This window comes from Elephas maximus, chromosome 2 (assembly GCF_024166365.1).
Source record: "Elephas maximus indicus isolate mEleMax1 chromosome 2, mEleMax1 primary haplotype, whole genome shotgun sequence".
NCBI classification, from domain to species: Eukaryota; Metazoa; Chordata; class Mammalia; order Proboscidea; family Elephantidae; genus Elephas; species Elephas maximus.
In genome coordinates, this window is record NC_064820.1 from 135,539,689 (window position 1) to 135,559,241 (window position 19,553).

The 19,553-nt window shown below is 36.8% G+C and overlaps 1 protein-coding gene across 1 annotated transcript in view; it reads right to left on the reverse strand.

Annotated features, from left to right (window-relative positions):
- SNX2 (sorting nexin 2) overlaps positions 1-19,553 on the reverse strand; it is a 79,523-nt gene that overhangs the window by 23,204 nt on the left and 36,766 nt on the right. The window contains exons 4-7 of the mRNA XM_049873566.1: positions 17,102-17,168; positions 16,916-16,959; positions 15,735-15,876; positions 5,765-5,843 (exon numbers count right to left, since the gene is read on the reverse strand). Of these exons, the coding sequence (XP_049729523.1) occupies positions 5,765-5,843; positions 15,735-15,876; positions 16,916-16,959; positions 17,102-17,168 (332 nt within the window). The remainder of the gene's footprint in view (positions 1-5,764; positions 5,844-15,734; positions 15,877-16,915; positions 16,960-17,101; positions 17,169-19,553) is intronic.

Below are 19,553 nucleotides of genomic sequence, written 5' to 3' on the forward strand. Positions count from 1 at the left end.
TATCAGATATCAGCACAACACAAGGTCACAAAACAGAACGTCCTGATATCAACTCAAATAGGGAAATCACAAAAACAAACAAATTAAGATTAATTAAAAAAAAAAATACACATAACAGGGAATCATGGAAGGCAATAGGTAAAAGATCACAATAATCAAAAAGAGGGACTAAATACAGGAGGCATTGAACTGCCAGATGGAGAGTGATACAAGGCGATATAGAATGATACAAGTTAGGTTTTTACTTAGAAAAATAGGGGTAAATAATAAGGTAACCACAAAAAGGTATAACAACTCTGTAACTCAAGATAAAAACCAAGAAAAACGTAACGACTCAACTAACATAAAGTCAAGCACTATGAAAATGAGGATCTCACAATTTACTAAGAAAAACGCCTCAGCACAAAAAAGTATGTGGAAAAATGAAATTGTCAACAACACACATAAAAAGGCATCAAAATGACAGCACTAAAAACTTATTTATCTATAATTACCCCGAATGTAAATGGACTAAATGCACCAATAAAGAGACAGAGAGTCACGGACTGGATAAAGAAACACGATCCATCTATATGCTGCCTACAAGAGACACACCTTAGACTTAGAGACACAAACAAACTAAAACTCAAAGGATGGAAAAAAATATATCAAGCAAACAATAAGCAAAAAAGGAGTAGCAATATTAATTTCTGACAAAATAGACTTTAGACTTAAATCCACCACAAAGGATAAAGAAGGACACTATATAATGATAAAAGGGACAATTGATCAGGAAGACATAACCATATTAAATATTTACGCACCCAATGACAGGGCTACAAGATACATAAATCAAATTTTAACAGAATTGAAAAGCGAGATAGATACCTCCACAATTATAGTAGGAGACTTCAGCACACCACTTTCGGAGAAGGACAGGACATCCAGTAAGAAGCTCAACAGAGACACGGAAGATCTAATTACAACAATCAACCAACTTGACCTCATTGACTTATACAGAACTCTCCACCCAACTGCTGCAAAATATACTTTTTTTTCTAGTGCACATGGAACATTCTCTAGAATAGATCACATATTAGGCCATAAAACAAACCTTTGCAGAGTCCAAAACATCGAAATATTACAAAGCATCTTCTCAGACCACAAGGCAATAAAACTAGAGATCAATAACAGAAAAACTAGGGAAAAGAAATCAAATACTTGGAAAATGAACAATACCCTCCTGAAAAAAGACTGGGTTATAGAAGACATCAAGGAGGAAATAAGGAAATTCATAGAATGCAACGAGAATGAAAATACTTCCTATCAAAACCTCTGGGACACAGCAAAAGCAGTGCTCAGAGGGCAATTTATATCAATAAATGCACACATACAAAAAGAAGAAAGAGACAAAATCAGAGAACTGTTCCGACAACTTGAACAAATAGAAACTGAGCAACAAAAGAATCCATCAGGCACCAGAAGAAAACAAATAATAAAAATTAGGGCTGAACTAAATGAATTAGAGAACAGAAAAACAATTGAAAGAATTAACAAAGCCAAAAGCTGGTTCTTTGAAAAAATTAACAAAATTGATAAACCATTGGCTAGACTGACTAAAGAAATACAGGAAAGGAAACAAATAACCCGAATAAGAAATGAGAAGGACCACATCACAACAGAACCAAATGAAATTAAAAGAATCATTTCAGATTATTATGAAAAATTGTACTCTAACAAATTTGAAAACCTAGAAGAAATGGATGAATTCCTGGAAAAACACTACCTACCTAAACTAACACATTCAGAAGTAGAACAACTAAATAGACCCATAACAAAAAAAGAGATTGAAACGGTAATCAAAAAACTCCCAACAAAAAAAAGCCCTGGCCCGGATGGCTTCACTGCAGAGTTCTACTAAACTTTCAGAGAAGAGTTAACACCACTACTACTAAAGGTATTCCAAAGCATAGAAAATGACGGAATACTACCCAACTCATTCTATGAAGCCACCATCTCCCTGATACCAAAACCAGGTAAAGACATTACAAAAAAAGAAAATTATAGACCTATATCCCTCATGAACATAGATGCAAAAATCCTCAACAAAATTCTAGCCAACAGAATCCAACAACACATCAAAAAAATGATTCACCCTGATCAAGTGGGATTTATATCAGGTATGCAAGGCTGGTTTAATATCAGAAAAACCATTAATGTAATCCATCACATAAATAAAACAAAAGACAAAAACCACATGATCTTATCAATTGATGCAGAAAAGGCATTTGACAAAGTCCAACACCCATTCATGATAAAAACTCTTACCAAAATAGGAATTGAAGGAAAATTCCTCAACATAATAAAGGGCATCTATGCAAAGCCAACAGCCAATATCACTCTAAATGGAGAGAACCTGAAAGCATTTCCCTTGAGAACGGGAACCAGACAAGGATGCCCTTTATCACCGCTCTTATTCAACATCGTACTTGAAGTCCTAGCCAGGGCAATTAGGCTAGACAAAGAAATAAAAGGTATCCGGATTGGCAAGGAAGAAGTAAAGTTATCACTATTTGCAGATGACATGATTATATACACAGAAAACCCTAAGGAATCCTCCAGAAAACTACTGAAACTAATAGAAGAGTTTGGCAGAGTCTCAGGTTATAAAATAAACATACAAAAATCACTTGGATTCCTCTACATCAACAAAAAGAACACTGAAGAGGAAATAACCAAATCAATACCATTCACAGTAGCCCCCAAGAAGATAAGATACTTAGGAATAAATCTTACCAAGGATGTAAAAGACCTATACAAAGAAAACTACAAAGCTCTACTACAAGAAATTCAAAAGGACATACTTAAGTGGAAAAACATACCCTGCTCATGGATAGGAAGACTTAACATAGTAAAAATGTCTATTCTACCAAAAGCCATCTATACATTTAACGCACTTCCGATCCAAATTCCAATGTCATATTTTAAGGGGATAGAGAAACAAATCACCAATTTCATATGGAAGGGAAAGAAGCCCCAGATAAGCAAAGCACTACTGAAAAAGAAGAAGAAAGTGGGAGGCCTCACCTTACCTGACTTCAGAACCTATTATACAGCCACAGTAGTCAAAACAGCCTGGTATTGGTACAACAGACACATAGACCAATGGAACAGAATTGAGAACCCAGACATAGATCCATCCACGTATAAGCAGCTGATATTTGACAAAGGACCAGTGTCAATTAACTGGGGAAAAGATAGCCTTTTTAACAAATGGTGCTGGCATAACTGGATATCCCTTTGCAAAAAAATGAAACAGGACCCATACCTCACACCATGCACAAAAACTAACTCCAAGTGCATCAAAGACCTAAACAGAAAGACTAAAACGATAAAGATCATGGAAGAAAAAATCGGAACAACCCTAGGAGCCCTAATACAAGGTATAAACAGAATACAAAACATTACCAAAAATGATGAAGAGAAACCCGATAACTGGGAGCTCCTAAAAATCAAACACCTATGCTCATCTAAAGACTTCTCCAAAAGAGTAAAAAGACCACCTACAGACTGGGAAAGAATTTTCAGCTATGACATCTCCAACCAGCGCCTGATCTCTAAAATCTACATGATTCTGTCAAAACTCAACCACAAAAAGACAAACACCCAATCAAGAAGTGGGCAAAGGATATGAACACACATTTCACTAAAGAAGATATTCAGGCAGCTAACAGATACATGAGAAAATGCTCTCGATCATTAGCCATTAGAGAAATGCAAATTAAAACTACAATGAGATTCCATCTCACACCAGCAAGGCTGGCATTAATCCAAAAAACACAAAATAATAAATGTTGGAGAGGCTGCGGAGAGATTGGAACTCTCATACACTGCTGGTGGGAATGTCAAATGGTACAACCACTTTGGAAATCTATCTGGCGTTATCTTAAACAGTTAGAAATAAAACTACCATACAACCCAGAAATCCCACTCCTAGGAATATACCCTAGAGATACAAGAGCCTTCACACAAACAGATATATGCACACCCATGTTTATTGCAGCTCTGTTTACAATAGCAAAAAGTTGGAAGCAACCAAGGTGTCCATCAACGGATGAATGGGTAAATAAATTGTGGTATATTCTCACAATGGAATACTACGCATTGATAAAGAACAGTGACGAATCTCTGAAACATTTCATAACATGGAGGAACCTGGAAGGCATTATGCTGAGTGAAATTAGTCAGAGGCAAAAGGACAAATATTGTATAAGACCACTATTATAAGATCTTGAGAAATAGTAAACCTGAGAAGAACACATACTTTTGTGGTTACGAGGCGGGGAGGGAGGGAGGGTGGGAGAGGGTTTTTTATTGATTAATCAGTAGATAAGAACTGCTTTAGGTGAAGGGAAAGACAACACTCAATACATGGAAGGTCAGCTCAATTGGACTGGACGAAAAGCAAAGAAGTTTCCGGGATAAACCGAATACTTCAAAGGTCAGCGGAGCAAGTGCGGGGGTCTGGGGAACATGGTTTGCGGGGACTTCTAAGTCAATTGGCAAAATATTATGAAATCATTCTGCATCCCACTTTGAAATGTGGCGTCTGGGGTCTTAAATGCTAACAAGCGGCCATCTAAGATGCAGCAATTGGTCTCAACCCACCTGGACCAAAGGAAAATGAAGAACACCAAGGCCACACAACAACTAAGAGCCCAAGAGACAGAAAGGGCCACATGAACCAGAGACCTACATCATCCTGAGACCAGAAGAACTAGTTGGTGCCCGGCCACAATCGATGACTGCCCTGACAGGGAGCACAGCAGAGGACCCCTGAGGGAGCAGGAGATCAGTGGGATACAGACCCCAAATTCTCATAAAAAGACCAAACCTAATGGTCTGACTGAGACTGGAGGAATCCCGGCGGCCATGCTCCCCTGACCTTCAGTTGACACAGGACAGGAACCATCCCCGAAGACAACTCATCAGAAATGAAAGGGACTGATCAGCGGGTGGGAGAGAGACGCTGATGAAGAGTGAGCTAATTATATCAGGTGGACACTTGAGATTGTGTTGGCAACTCTTGTCTGGAGGGGGGATGGGAGGGTAGAGAGAGAGGGAAGCCGGCAAAATTGTCAAGAAAGGAGAGACTGAAAGGGCTGACTCAAGAGGGGGAGAGCAAGTGGGAGTGGGGAGTGAGATGTATGTAAACTTATATGTGACAGACTGATTGGATTTGTAAACGTTCACTTGAAGCTTAATAAAAATTATTAAAAAAAAAAAAAGAAAAAAATCCTATGGAGCAGAGTTTGACTCTGACTCATGTAGGGTCACCATGAGTTGGAACTGACTCAACAGCAACTGGTTATTATTGGTTATTTTTATCAAAATATTTTTATCAACCCTTTCCCCCTTTACAACATTTATGTTTTCCTTTTGCACATCTGGCAGTTTCTTACTTCTCTTGCTAACTACAGCTCTGATATAGCAACTCTATTTCCAAATAGTTCACAACCATATATTCTTATTTGTACTACACGATACAAAACAGGTGTTATTTTGTTAGAGACATGACTAATGAGAATTAATAACAACAGAACAAGTACACAGCAGGGTGTTGCTGAAAGAAGCAAATTTCTTTATAAGTTTAAGGCATTCTCAGTAAGAGCTAACAAGTGATACTTTGAAAAAAAATTAATCACTGAAATTTAACTGTCATATAATTAGATTTATATTACTGAAGTAAAAACTAAGAGTAATAAAGTATATTGTCTAGAATTACCTTTCAAGAGCTGCTCTTCGTTTTTCTACGAATTCAGTAGACGATGAATCTTCTTTACCCACTTTGACCTTGGTCATGCCTTTGAAAAAATTCAATGATATTCATTATTCTATATTATTGTGAACCAGTCTTTTATAATTCTTTCTGCATAACTTAAAATAACTTTAAATTTAAACCTGACAAAAACAAAAGCTCCTAAATTGTAACTAGTATCTTAAGGGATTAAAACTTACATGATATACTAACATCTCTACTTGGTAAATGCTTAGGAAAGAACAGATAAAGCTGTGTTTATAGTTTTCTGACCCACAACGGTTCCTTTACGTAAAAGCATAAACCAAAACCAAATCTGTTGCTGCTGAATCAATTCCGACTCATTGTGACCCTGTAGGACAGAGTAGAACTGGCCCACAGGGTTTCCCAGGCTGAATTCTTTATGGAATCAGACTGCCCCATTTTTCTCTCTCAAGCTGGTGGTAGATTCAAACTGACAACTTTTTGGTTACCTAGTGCTTAACCAATTCTCATCTATTGTAGATTTAACTCCTGGTAAATTAAAATGTGTTTGTATCGCAATATGCATACTATAATTTCAAATCAACATTTTTAAGCTCAATTAACATTTTTATTTCTTATGAGTAACAATTAAGGTTTTCTTTTACTACAGGGTCTAGATGAAATATAACCAGAATGCTCCCTAGAAGCAAGGATGGCAAGACTGCATCTTACATATTCTGGACATGTTGTCAGGAGGGATCAGTCCCTGGAGAAGGACATCATGCTTGGCAAAGTACAGGGTCAGTGGAAAAGAGGAAGACCTTCAACGAGGAGAAATGACACAGTGGCTGCAACAATGGGCTCAAGCATAACAACGATTTTAAGGATGGCACAGGACCAGGAAGTGTTTCGTTCTGTTGTACATGGGGTCGCTATGAGTCAGAACCAATTTGACAGCACCTAACAACAATGGGGTCTGGAAAAACAGAAATAAGTATAACTCATGGATTTGCTTAATGTTTTCCCTGCTGCAGATTTTAAGAACATGTTCTTTTTAACTTATCCTTACTGGTTTTATTATAGTTAAAATAACCAGCTCTTTTGCAGGCATTTAGAACATAATTTTAGAATTAAAAATATAAAAATCATGCTGATCATTTCTGTATTGGCAATTCCAATTTTAATACTAACATATGAATGAGATTGCAGATTGTTCTGTTCTTTTTTCTAGTTCTTCCTTTCAAAAATAAATTCTGAAGAAAGAAGTACTGATACATGCTACATCATGGAAGAACCCTGAAAACATTATGCTGAGTAAAAGAAGCCTGTCAGAAAGGATCACACATGATCCATGATATATGATTCTATTTACATGAAATGTCTAGAAAGTAAGAAAATGGCTGCCTAGGACTAGGAGGTATGGAGAGATTGTGGGGGAGGAGTGATGGCTAAGGGATTGTTATGGACTGAATTATGTCCCCCCCAAAAATGTGTATCAACTTGGCTAGGCCATGATTCCCAGTATTCTGTGGTTGTTCACCATTTTATGATCTGATTATCCTATGCGTTGTAAATCCTAACCTAACCCATGTTAACGAGGCAAGGTTAGGTTATGTTAAAGAGGATTAAAGCTGGACACCCTGACTCAGGTCACAGCCCTTATCCTAAGCAAAGTGAGTTTCCCAGGGGTGTGGCCTGCATCACCTTTTATCTTACAACAGATAAAAGGAGACAGAAACAAGCAGAGAGACACCTCATACCACCAAGAAAGAAAAGCCAGGACAGGAGCATGTCCTTTGGACCCCAGGTCCCTGTACTGAGAAGCTCCTAGACCAGGGGAAGATTGATGACAAAGAACTTCCCCCTAGAACTGACAGAGAGAAAGCATTCCCTAGAGCTGGCCCCCGAATTTGGACTTCTAGACTGTGAGAGAATAAATTTGTTTGTTAAAGCCATCCACTTGTGGTATTTCTACTATAACAACAACAAAAAACTCAAACCTGTTGCTGACTCATAGCCATCCTATAGGACAGATTAGAACTGCCCCATAGGGTTTCCAAGGAGCGGCTGATGGATTTGAACTGCCAACCTTTTGGTTAACAGTTGAGCTTTTAACCACTGTGCCACCTGGGCTCAGGACTAGATAACTGAGACGGGGTACTGGGTTTCTCTTGGGGGCAATGAAAGTGCTCTAAAATTGATTGTGGTGATGGATACACAACTCTGTGAATACATTAAAAGCCGTTATACAATTTAAATGGAAAATTTTACAGCATATGAATTATATTTCAATAAAGCTGTTTTAAAAATGGGTATGTAAAGCAAATGTAAAACCATGCAATTATTCTTCAGGTTGGTATATTTAGTGAGTAATTAACATATATCACCAATTAATGTTTTCGTCAACATAATTCCTTTGAAAATACAATGGTTTGAAAAGGAAAACCCAGACTCCTAAAATTACCTCCTCTGATTAGACTACTAGAATTGGAAATGTTATTCTATATATTCTGCTTCCCTGAAATCATCTTAATCACCATATAGCTCTTTCCTTATTCTGTCTTCACTGAAGTCAAGGGTCTTCTGGAAGTATTCATTATGGGCCGCTGTGGGGAAAAAAAATAACTAACCCTAACCAATTAACTCTTATAAGTTTTCAACTCTGTTGTTGCTCTTTTCTAACAGTTTACAGCCATACCTCATTTAATTGCACTACACTTTACTGTGCTTTACAGACATGACACTTTTTTTACAAATCAAAAGTCTGTGGCAACCTTGAGTCGAGCTAATCTATCAGCACCATTTTTCCAACAGCATGTGCTCACTTCCTGTCTCTATGTCACGTTTTGGTAATTCTTACAATATTTCAAACCTTTTCATTATTATTATATTTGTTATAGTGACCTGTGATCAGTGATCTTTGATGTTACCATTATAAATGTTTTAGGTGCCACGAACCACGTCCATATAAGATGGTGAAATTAATCAGTAAATGTTGCATGTGTTTTGACTGCTCCATCAACTGGCCATTTCTCCATCTCCTCAGGCCTCCCTATTTCCTGAGACGGGACAATATTGAAATTAGGACAAGTGTTCAAGTGAAAGGAAGTCACTAGTCTTTCCAAAACTAAAAATGATTAAGCTTAGCAAGGAAGGCATGTCAAAAGCCGAGATAGGCCAAAAGCTAGGCCTCCTGCACCAGTTTGCCAAGTTGTGAACGCAAAGGAAAAGTTCTTGAATGAAATTAAAAGTGTTACTCCAGTGAACACAGGAATGATAAGAAAGAGAAATGACCTTATTGCTGATATGGAGAAAAGTTTTAGTTGTCTGGAGAGATCAAACCAGCCAGAACATTCCCTTAAGCCAAAGCCTAATCTAGAGCAAGGCCCTAACTCTCTTCAATTCTGTGAGGCTGAGAGAAGTGAGGAAGCTGCAGAAGCAAAGTGTGAACTTAGCAGAGGTTGGTTCATGAGGTTTAAGGAAAGCAGCCGTCTCCATAACATAAAGTGCAAGGTGAAGCAGTAAGTGCTGATGCAGAAGCTGCAGCAAGTCATCCAGAAGATCTGGCTGAGATAACTGATGAGCGGGCTACACTAAGCAACAGATTTTCAATGCAGACAAACAGCCTTCCATTGGAAAAGCTGCCGCCTAGGACTTTTATAGCTAGAGAGGAGATATTAACGCCTGGCTTCAAAACAGCTTCAAAGGACAGGCTGACTCTCTTGTCAGGGGCTAGTGCAGTTGAAGCCAATGCACATTTACCATCCTGAAAACCCTAGGGTCCTTAAGAATTATGGTAAATCTACTCTGCCTGTGCTCTATAAATGGAACAACAAAGCCTGGATGACAGCACATCTGTTTACGACATGGTTTACTAAATATTTTAAGCCCATTATTGAGACCTACTGCTCAGAAAAAAAAGATTCCTATTAAAATATTACTGCTCATTGACAAGGCACCTGGTCACCCAAGAGTTCTGATGGAGAGGTACAAGGAGGTTAATATTGTTTTCATGCTGCTAACACAACATCCACTCTGCAGCCCATGGATTAAGGAGTAATTTTGACTTTCAAGTCTTATTCTTTAAGAGATACATTTCATAAAGCTATAGCTGCCAGAGATAGTGATTCTTTTGATGGTTATGGGCAAAGTAAATTGAAAATCTTCTGGAAAGGATTCGCCATTCTAGATGCCATTAAGGACATTCATAATTTATGGGAGGAGGTCAAAGTATCAACATTAACAGGAGTTTGGAAGAAGGTGATTCCAACCCTCATGGATGACTTTGAGGGGTTTAAGACTTCAGTGGAGGAAGTAACTGCAGAGGTAGTGGAAACAACAAGAAAACCAGAATTAAAAGTGGAGCCTGAAGATGTGAATGAATTGCTGCTATCTCATGGTAAAATTTTAACAGACGAAGGGTTACTTCTTACCACTTTCTTGAGATGGAATCTACTCTGAGTGAAAATGCTGTGGGCGTTGCTGAAATGACACAAAGGACTTGGAATGTTATATAAACAGTCAATAAAGCAAGGCCAGGGTTTGAGAGGACTGACTCTAATTTTGAAAGAAGTTCTACTGTAGGTCAAATGCTATCAAACAGCATTGCATGCCACAAACAAATCTTTCAGGAACAGAAGAATCCATCAATGGGGCAAAGTTCACTGTTATCTTATTTTAGGAAATTGCCACAGCCACCCCAATCTTCAGCAACCACCACCCTGATCAGTCAACAGCCATCAACATCCAGCCAAGGCCCTCCACCACTAAAAAGATTACAACTGGCTGATGGGTCACATGATGATTAGTATGTTTTGGCAACAAAGTATTTTTTATTAAGGTATGTATGTTGTTTTTATAGACATAATGCTATTACATACTTAATAGACTACCAAAGCAAACCTGTTTCTGTCAAGTTGATTCTAACTCATAGCAACTACAGTATAGCATAAACCATAAATTTTATGTGGACTGGGAAACCAAAATATTTGTGAAAGTCACTTTATTGTGGTGGTCTGGAATCAAACCCCAAATATATCTGAGGTATGTCTGTACATGAAATAGTGTCTCTAAGTCAACCAAAGCCCTATAAAAGTGGCAACATTTATGTGCTTCTGAAAAGAGTCCTCTTCCTTTAGTGGGAAGTTACAGCTTCCCAGCAAAGGGAAAAAGTTACTACTCTTATTCCACCACCCTGCTGTAAGTGTTCATTACTTGAAAAGCACTATGTCATTAAAACGGACTCTCACTTTTTAAATTTTTTGTAGAAATGTATCCATTTTTATTTAAAAATTTTTTTATGAACATAACTAAACAGCAAGTTAGGTCAAAAAGTGAAGAATGTCATCCTTAAACACTGTGCTCTTTAAAAAAATTATCTATATAAGACCAATGGACAACAGTTACTCTAAAGCACGGATGAGAAGGTGGGGTGGGGAGTAGGCAGTCAGACTAAGTTAATGGGAGTGAAACAACTAGAATAGAAATGAGAATGTTGACACAATGTGAAGAATGTAACCAATGACACAAACATTATGTGTATAGACTGCTGCATGGGAACCTGTTTTGCTGTATTTTCACCAAAAATATTTCTTAAAAAATGTATAAATAATGTGTAATTTTTAAGTGATTGCTGTTGTCACTGGTTGGATACCAGGGGGTTCAGAAATCAATTTGTTACCCACTTTTAATAACTGTTCAAGATTTTATAGCGCATTAGAGAAATGCAAATCAAAACTACAATGAGATACCATCTCACCCCAACAAGGCCAGCATTAATTCAAAAAACACAAAATAATAATTGCTGGAGAGGTTGTGGAGAGACTGGAATACTTATATACTGCTGGTGGGAATGTAACATGGTACAACCATTTTGGAAATCGATTTGGCACTTCCTTAAAAAGCAAGAAATAGAATTACCATACGATCCAGCAATCCCACTCCTTGCAATATATCCTAGAGAAATAAGAGCTGTCGCACAAATAGATATATATGCACACTCATGTTCATTGCAGCACTGTTCACGATAGCAAAAAGATGGAAACAACCTAGATGCCCATCAATGGATGAATGCATAAACAAATTATGGTATATTCACACAATGGAATACTACGCAATGATAAAGAACAATGATGAATCTGTGAAACATCTCATAACATGGATGAACCTGGAAGGCACCATGCTGAGTGAAATTAGTTGTAAAAGGACAAATATTGTATAAGACCACTATTATAAGGACTCAAGAAAAGGTTTAAACACAGAAGAAAACATTCTTTGATGGTTAGGAGGGTGGGGAGGGAGGTAAAGGGGTATTCACCAACTAGATAATAGATAAGAATTATCCTAGGTGAAGGAAAGGACAACACACAATACAGGGGAAGTCAGCACAATTGGACTAAACCAAAAGCTAGTAAGTTTCCTGAACACAACCAAACACTCTGAGGGACAGAGTAGCAGGGGCAGGGGTCTGGGAATCATGGTTTCAGGGAATATCTAGGTCAACTGGCATAACAAAGTTTATTAAGAAAATATTTTGCATCCCACTTTGGTAAGTGCATCTGGGGTCTTAAAAGTTAGCGAGCAGTCATCTAATATACATCAACTGGTCCCCACAGGGAGCAAAGGAGAATGAAGAACACCAAAGACACAAGGAAAATACTGGCCCAAGAGACAGAAAGGGCCACATAAACCAGAGACTCCAACAGCGTGAGACCAGAAGAACTAGATGATGCCTGGCTACCACTAATGACCACCCTGACAAGGAACACAACAGAGTTCCTAATGGAGCAGGAGAAAAGTGGGGTACAGAACCCAAATTCTAGTAAAAAAGACCAGACTTAATGGTCTGACTGAAACTGGAAGAACCCTGGAAGACATGGCCCCTGGACTTTCTGTTAGCCCAGAACTGAAACCATTCCCGAAGCCAACTCTTAGACAAAGATCAGACTGGACTATAGGACATAAAATGATATTTGTGAAGAGAGTGCTTCTTAGCTCAAGTAGATACACTAGACTAAATGGGCAGCTCCTGTCCAGAGGCGAAATGAGAAGGCAGAAAGGGGACAGGTGCTTGTTGAGTGGACACAGGAAACTCGGGGTGGAAAGGAGGAGTATGCTGTCACATTACAGGGAGAGCACCTAGGATTACGTAACAATGTGTGTATAAAGTTTTGTATAAGAAACTAACATGAACTGTAAACTTTCACTTAAAGCACAAAAAAAAAGGTTTTATGGCACATATTTTGAGGAACTTTGAGTTACTTCAAACTTCATCTTACTATTCTGATCACACTGTTTATATATATATGTACTTCTATATTATGTACATTTTTCCAATTGCCTCAATCGTTTTTGGAATGAAGTGGCATACAAATAATTTTAAAACAATTTAAATGTATATTGACAGATAATTCCACAAACATATACCATTATTTTTAAAGACTGAAATGTTTTCTATTTTATGTGAAAAATAAAAACAAACCATAATCATACTAAAAGAAGGCAGAATAGAATAATGGTAATAAGAGTGAGATAGCCTGCATTCAAAACTCAGCTCTGCCACTTAATAGCTGTAATACTTGGGGCATGTTATGTAACTTCGGTGAACCTTAGTTTCCTTCCCTATTAAGTAAGAACAACGATAAATTAATATCATAAAGTTGTTAGGAGGACTGAATGAGAGAATCCAGGTAAAGTACTCAGCACAGTAAGCACTCAATGAATGTTAGTTATGCCTATAATTTAACTGATAGTCTTATAATTGGCTACCCAGTCATGTATCTGGATAACAGGACTGTGCCACTGTCTCTTTTTAACCTGTGAAGGCTATAAGAATCAGTAAGAGGGAAGAATGCACTTAGGATTTAGTTTCTTATTTCTATTTTAAAATTACATGTGCTGTTTGCTATATGGAGACTCTGGTGGTATAGTGCTTAAGAGTTCTGCTGCTAACCAAAAGGCTGGCAGTGCAAACCTATCAGGTGCTCCTTGGAAACCCTACGGGGCAGTTCTACTCTGTCATATTGGGTCGCTATGAGTCGGAATCCACTTGATGGCAATGGGTTTGGATTTTTTTGGTTTTTATTTACTACGTTGCAATAATCTGTCAAAGGTTTAAGACTCAGACAAAAAATTAGATGGAAACACAATGAACTTGACCGTGAGAATTTAGTTCTTATTAAATATTTTTTGGTTAATGTGTCAGGACTAGGCTAGCATGCGTCTAGCCACCAAAATGAGAATAATAATTGATTGCTTTTCCTCTTTCAGTATATAAAAACAGAGGTACGATATAAAGTCACAGAAAGAGGTAAACAGAAGGGTAAGGTCCCTATATAGACAGTAGAATGCCAAAAGATACCCACATAATTGTTTAGAAAAGAGAGAAATAAGATTACTAGCTAGACTGGCAGTTTTCCAAGTGTGGTCTGGGATACAGTGAGGAATACCCATTGCTGTTGAGTCAATTCTGACACACAGCAACCCTACAGGACCAGGTAGAACTGCCAACCTTTTGGTTAGCATCCATGCTCTTAACTACTACACCACCAGGGCTCCTTCATAACAATACTAAATATTATGTCTTTTTTTTTGTGTGTGTGCTTTAAGTGAAAGTTTACAAATCAAGTCAGTCTCTCATACAAAAACTTTATATACACCTTGCTACATCCTCCCAATTGCTCTCCCCCAATGAGACAGCCTGCTCCCTCCCTTCACTCTCTCTCTCTTTACGTGTCCATTTCGCCAGCTGTCTTTTTTTTTTTTTTTACTGTCATTCTCTCATGAGTGTTAAGTGGAATTTTAGAAAGGTTATATGATGTGTTGTATCACAACAGACTGAGTGCTGAAGCAGATAAGAGAGCACAGGTTATCTCCTATTAAGCCAGAAATTAAGAGATTTACAAAATTGTAAAGAAAAAAAAAAGCCACTTATCAAATTTTTTCACAAAAATTGTTTCCTTTTACAAAAAATATTATTTAAAGCATGTAAGGAATCCTTAGAACAAAAAGTTTGAGAACTACTCAACTAAATTTTGAATTAAGAATATAACAAATTTACCAATAAAATTGCTTTTTAAACCAAATGTTTAAAAAGTAAAAATTCATTTTAAACATATTTCCAGAATAATACTTTTAAGTAAAACGAAAAATAAAGGTTAAAAACCCATGGCTGAAAAAAAAAATTCTACAAAATTGTTAAGAGATGATATGTCTTTTAATGATTTTTTTCCTGTTTTGTAATTTCCTGCATTTTCTCAACTAAACTGTTATTACTTGTATGAGTAGAAAATTTTTTTTAATTTAAATTGAGTTAAGAAATAAACTGAGTTTAAAACAGTTCTTATATTAGTGAGGTTAGACCAAATCTTCTTTTTGGATGATGTGTAACCAAGGGCCAAACATCTCCATCCATCAGAAAAATGTGTTATATTAAGTATCCTCTAAGTAAGACTCAGGAGCCCGAGGGGTGCAATGGTTAAGCAACTGGCTGCTAGCAGAAAAGTTGATTTGAACCCACCTGGTGGGTCCAAGGGAGAAAAGACCTGGGGATCTGCTCCCATAAAGATTACATCCTAGGAAACCTTATGGGGCAGTTCTACCCTGTCCCTAGGTTTGCTATGAGTCAGAATCGATTCAACAACACAAAACAAGAAGTATGTCTCAGTAAAATGGCACTCTAATGACCTTAAGTGGTGAAAGTTTCTGGTTGTTTTCAATTTGGCAAATTTTGATCCAATAGTTAACATCATTATATTATATACATCAAAATCCTCAGGTGTTAGAAATAAAACTACCAGCTATATGCTCTTCAACCAGTGAATGATTATCACAAATAGAATATTTCAATTCAGTATCTCCCTCAGACTTTATCAGATGCAATGATTGTGAATGATTATGGAATCCACAAACCTATACAGTTAAAACTGAACTAACAGCAGTAACAAAAACTATTTTTTTTAAGATTCATACTTACCTACTATACTCTTTTCTGGAGCTGGCGGCACAATATAACCAATATGTAAATACTTGCTTGCCAATTTGCTATGCAAGCCAAGAAAGTCACTGAATCTTCTTTTAACTGAAAATTCACTCTTACTGAACATGGAAAGGGAAGTCTATGAATGAAGAAGACGTATTTCAAATTTTGATTATTAAGTAATTATTTAGAAGTTAATATCACACCTAACTGTGAACACACTGGTCTACTTTGCAAAAGAATGCAGAGCAGCTAATATATATAGATTTCTAACAATTAAAAAAACAGAACTTAAGAGTTGTTTTTTTTTTAACAGAAACTTAAGAGGATATAAATACTTGGTTTATTCTATCCTTGACTCATCTCATCCACTCATATTTATGGTAATGATTCTTAAATCTTTATCTCTTGCCCAGTTCATCTTCCGGTCTTTAGTCCTATATATCCAAATGCCTCCACTTAAATCTCACTGGCATCTCAAACTCACCATATTTTCTCCTACTCTAATACAACACTCATAAGAAAAGCACTCGTCTATTATGTTCTACTATATCCCTGTGCTGGGAACAGGGACTGACCCCGTGGGAGGTGTTCAATAAATATCTGTTAGAGGAATTAACAAAATACCATCCCCATCTGTATTGTGTTTTCTCCTGTATTGCCTTTCTTCACAGTACTCCCACAGTCAGGCAGTTCCTCTAGTTAGTAACCTAGGTGTGCCCCTCCTTTCCTACCCCTTACATCCAAGTCCCATTGATTCTACCTCCTAAATAACTCAAGAAACCATATATTTCACTCAGCCCCAGAACCATTTCCTTAGTTTAAACTATTACTTCTCACAGCCGTGACTTGCTACAACAGACTCTCACTTTTAAAGTTTAAAGGACTACAAGCCTTTAATAACTGCAATGGTCTAAGTAGAAACCCTGACCTCTACTTTGCCTCTCCTAATTCATACCGAGGCTAGAAAAATCATTCGAAAACAAAAATCTAATTGTGCCACAACACACTCTCGTTTGAAACTCTTTAATGGCTCTCCATCATGCTCAGGAAGAAGCTCAAACTCCTTAATGTGGCTGTTCATGACTGACAACAATTCCAACACACACCACTTGCAGATCCTGGAAAGCACGATGGTGTCTTGACTTTTGGCTTTCACGTCAGCAAAGAAGGCTCACCTTTGTTGTTACTCTATACGCCATGTAAGCATTCATGCCGTCACCTATAAGCAAAGTCAAACATTATTAAAAATCACGAGTTTAAAAATAAAAAGTGCCATTTTAATACTGTAATGATGCATTTAGCAAACAAAAACAAGAAAATCAATTATCTAAAAAGAAAATAAAAAATAAGTACTGACTCACCAACTTTCTCTGGATCTGATACACCAATTTCTATGTCAAAAATATCTCCATTTGCTGCTTCTTCAATCTAGAAGAGGTAATTTTTTTTTTTTTTTAGTATTAAAATACTTCAATTTATGTTACAGTCGTAACACTAATAACTGCTATCATCTATCTTCTATGAGGGTCATATCACATCAAATAATTTGAAAAAGCCACTCAGCACTCATTTCTGAAAAACAGTAAGAGCTTTCCCATTTTCTAACTGTGTTAAAAAAAAAAGCACAAAGACAGTGGAAAAAGGATTATTTATTTATAGAAGTGACAGACAATTGTTCTTATAACCCCTCAGACACAAGAAAATGTTTTAGTTTTCTTTTTGAACACTGTGGATTTTTTATATTTTATATACTCAATCTCCAGATTCAGATTTTTGAAATAATTCTTATTTTAAATATTTGCTTTTCAAAGTTGTATCACTTCTCTTTAATAACCAGGAGGTAGCCATTACTTTTCCCACTACAATCCCAGACACCTACAGAAATTACATATTATATTTAAAGCAACTTTATCACTATTTCTCCAACCTACCTAATAAACACATTTTCTCTTTCAAATCAATTGTAGTATTATAAAGCTCACTGAAAAAAACAGTAAATGGGAAAAAAGATAATCCTGAGACTACACAGAAGTTACCTTTTAATGATTATAAATAAGTAATCCAAATGGCAGCTCTGCAAGAAACCTTTGTTATTCTCAAGAAGAAAACTCAAAGATTGTCTTGCAAGTTTTTCAAAGGAAAATTAATAGCCTAAAACTATCTAAAGAAAAGTGAATTTTTCTAACCATATATTTTTTAATGGGTTTCCTCTTGCACACATTTTTAAAGAGAAAATCTTAGAATTGCTACATGCATACAGAAAAGTATATAAGTGAGCTCAATAAACTTTCAATGTAAGTTGAAATAAACATAACATAAGGTGAACATATGTTAAACCAGAACCTGTATCAAGAAACAAACACCATCATTACCTCAGAAGGCCCTCTCATGCTTCCCCTCCAGCCACAGCTCATCCTCCAACCCAACAAAGTAACCACTATGCTGACTTTGTTGTTATTGTGTGTCATGGAGTTGATTCCAATACACAGTGACCCTGTAGGACAAAATACATGCCCCATAGGATCATCTAGGCTGTAATCTTTCTGGGAGCAGATCACGAGGTTTTTTCTCCTGAAGAGTAGCTGGAAGGTTTGAACCACCGACCTTTGGTTAGCAGCCGAGTGCTTAACCACTGTACCACCATGACTTCTAATACTGTACATTAGTGTTATCTGTTTTTAAAGTTCATGAAATGGAATTATCCAGGAAATGCTCTTTTACGTCTGGTTTCTTTCCCTTGAAGGAAGTATCCTCTGATCATCCCTTGTGTTTTAGTTTTAGTTTTTTTAACCATGGTTATTTTAATGATTTATTTCTATATAAGTGGCTTTTAAACATATAGTTTTCCCATTTACTCTAATTTCCATACCATGAATTCACCCTATTAAAAACTGATATTTGTGTATCAATGTTCACTGCAGCCTATTCACATAGTCAAGAGGTGGAAACAACCTAAATGTCCACTGACAGATGAATGGATAAGCAAAATGTGGTATATACACATAATGGAATATTATTCAACCATAAAGAGAAATATTAAGTTCTGATACATGCTACAATATGGATTAACCTTGAAAACATTAAGCTGAGTGAAGTAAGCCAGACATCAAAGGACAAATATTGTATGACCCCACTTATATGAACTATGTAAAACACCCATTCCCATCAAGTCGATTCTGACTCATGTCCCACAGGACACAGTAGAATTGCCCCATATGGTTTCCAACGAGCACCTGGTGGATGTGAACTGCTGACCTTTTGGTTAGTAGCCGTTGCTCTTAACCACTATGCCACCAGGGTTTCCATAAACTATGTAGAACAGGTAAATGCACAGAGACAGAAAGTAAATTAGTGGTTACTAGGGGCTGGGCAAGGGGGGAATGTGGAGTTGTTACTTAATGGGTGCAGTTTCTTTTTGGGATAATGAAAAAGTTTTTGAAATAAGTAGTGGTGATGACTGCACAACACTGCAAATATAATTAACGTCACTGAGTTGTACACTTAAAAATGGTTAAAATGACAAACTTTATATCCCATATATTTTAGCATAATAAGAAAAAACAGTAAACAACCTTTATGTACTTTATCAAATGAAATCACTCAAATACCACTTTATTGTGATTAACAGTTTTCAAAGTGCTTTCACACATCGTCTTATTTGACCATCATAAGAACTCAGAGAGCCACAAGTTATCATGTTAAGGTAACAAATGACAAACTTCTTGACTTAAAAAGAAGTGATATACCCAAGGTCACTGGGTTAAAGAGTCGTGGAGATAAAATTAGAAGCCAACTCCTTTAGTTCCACATTCT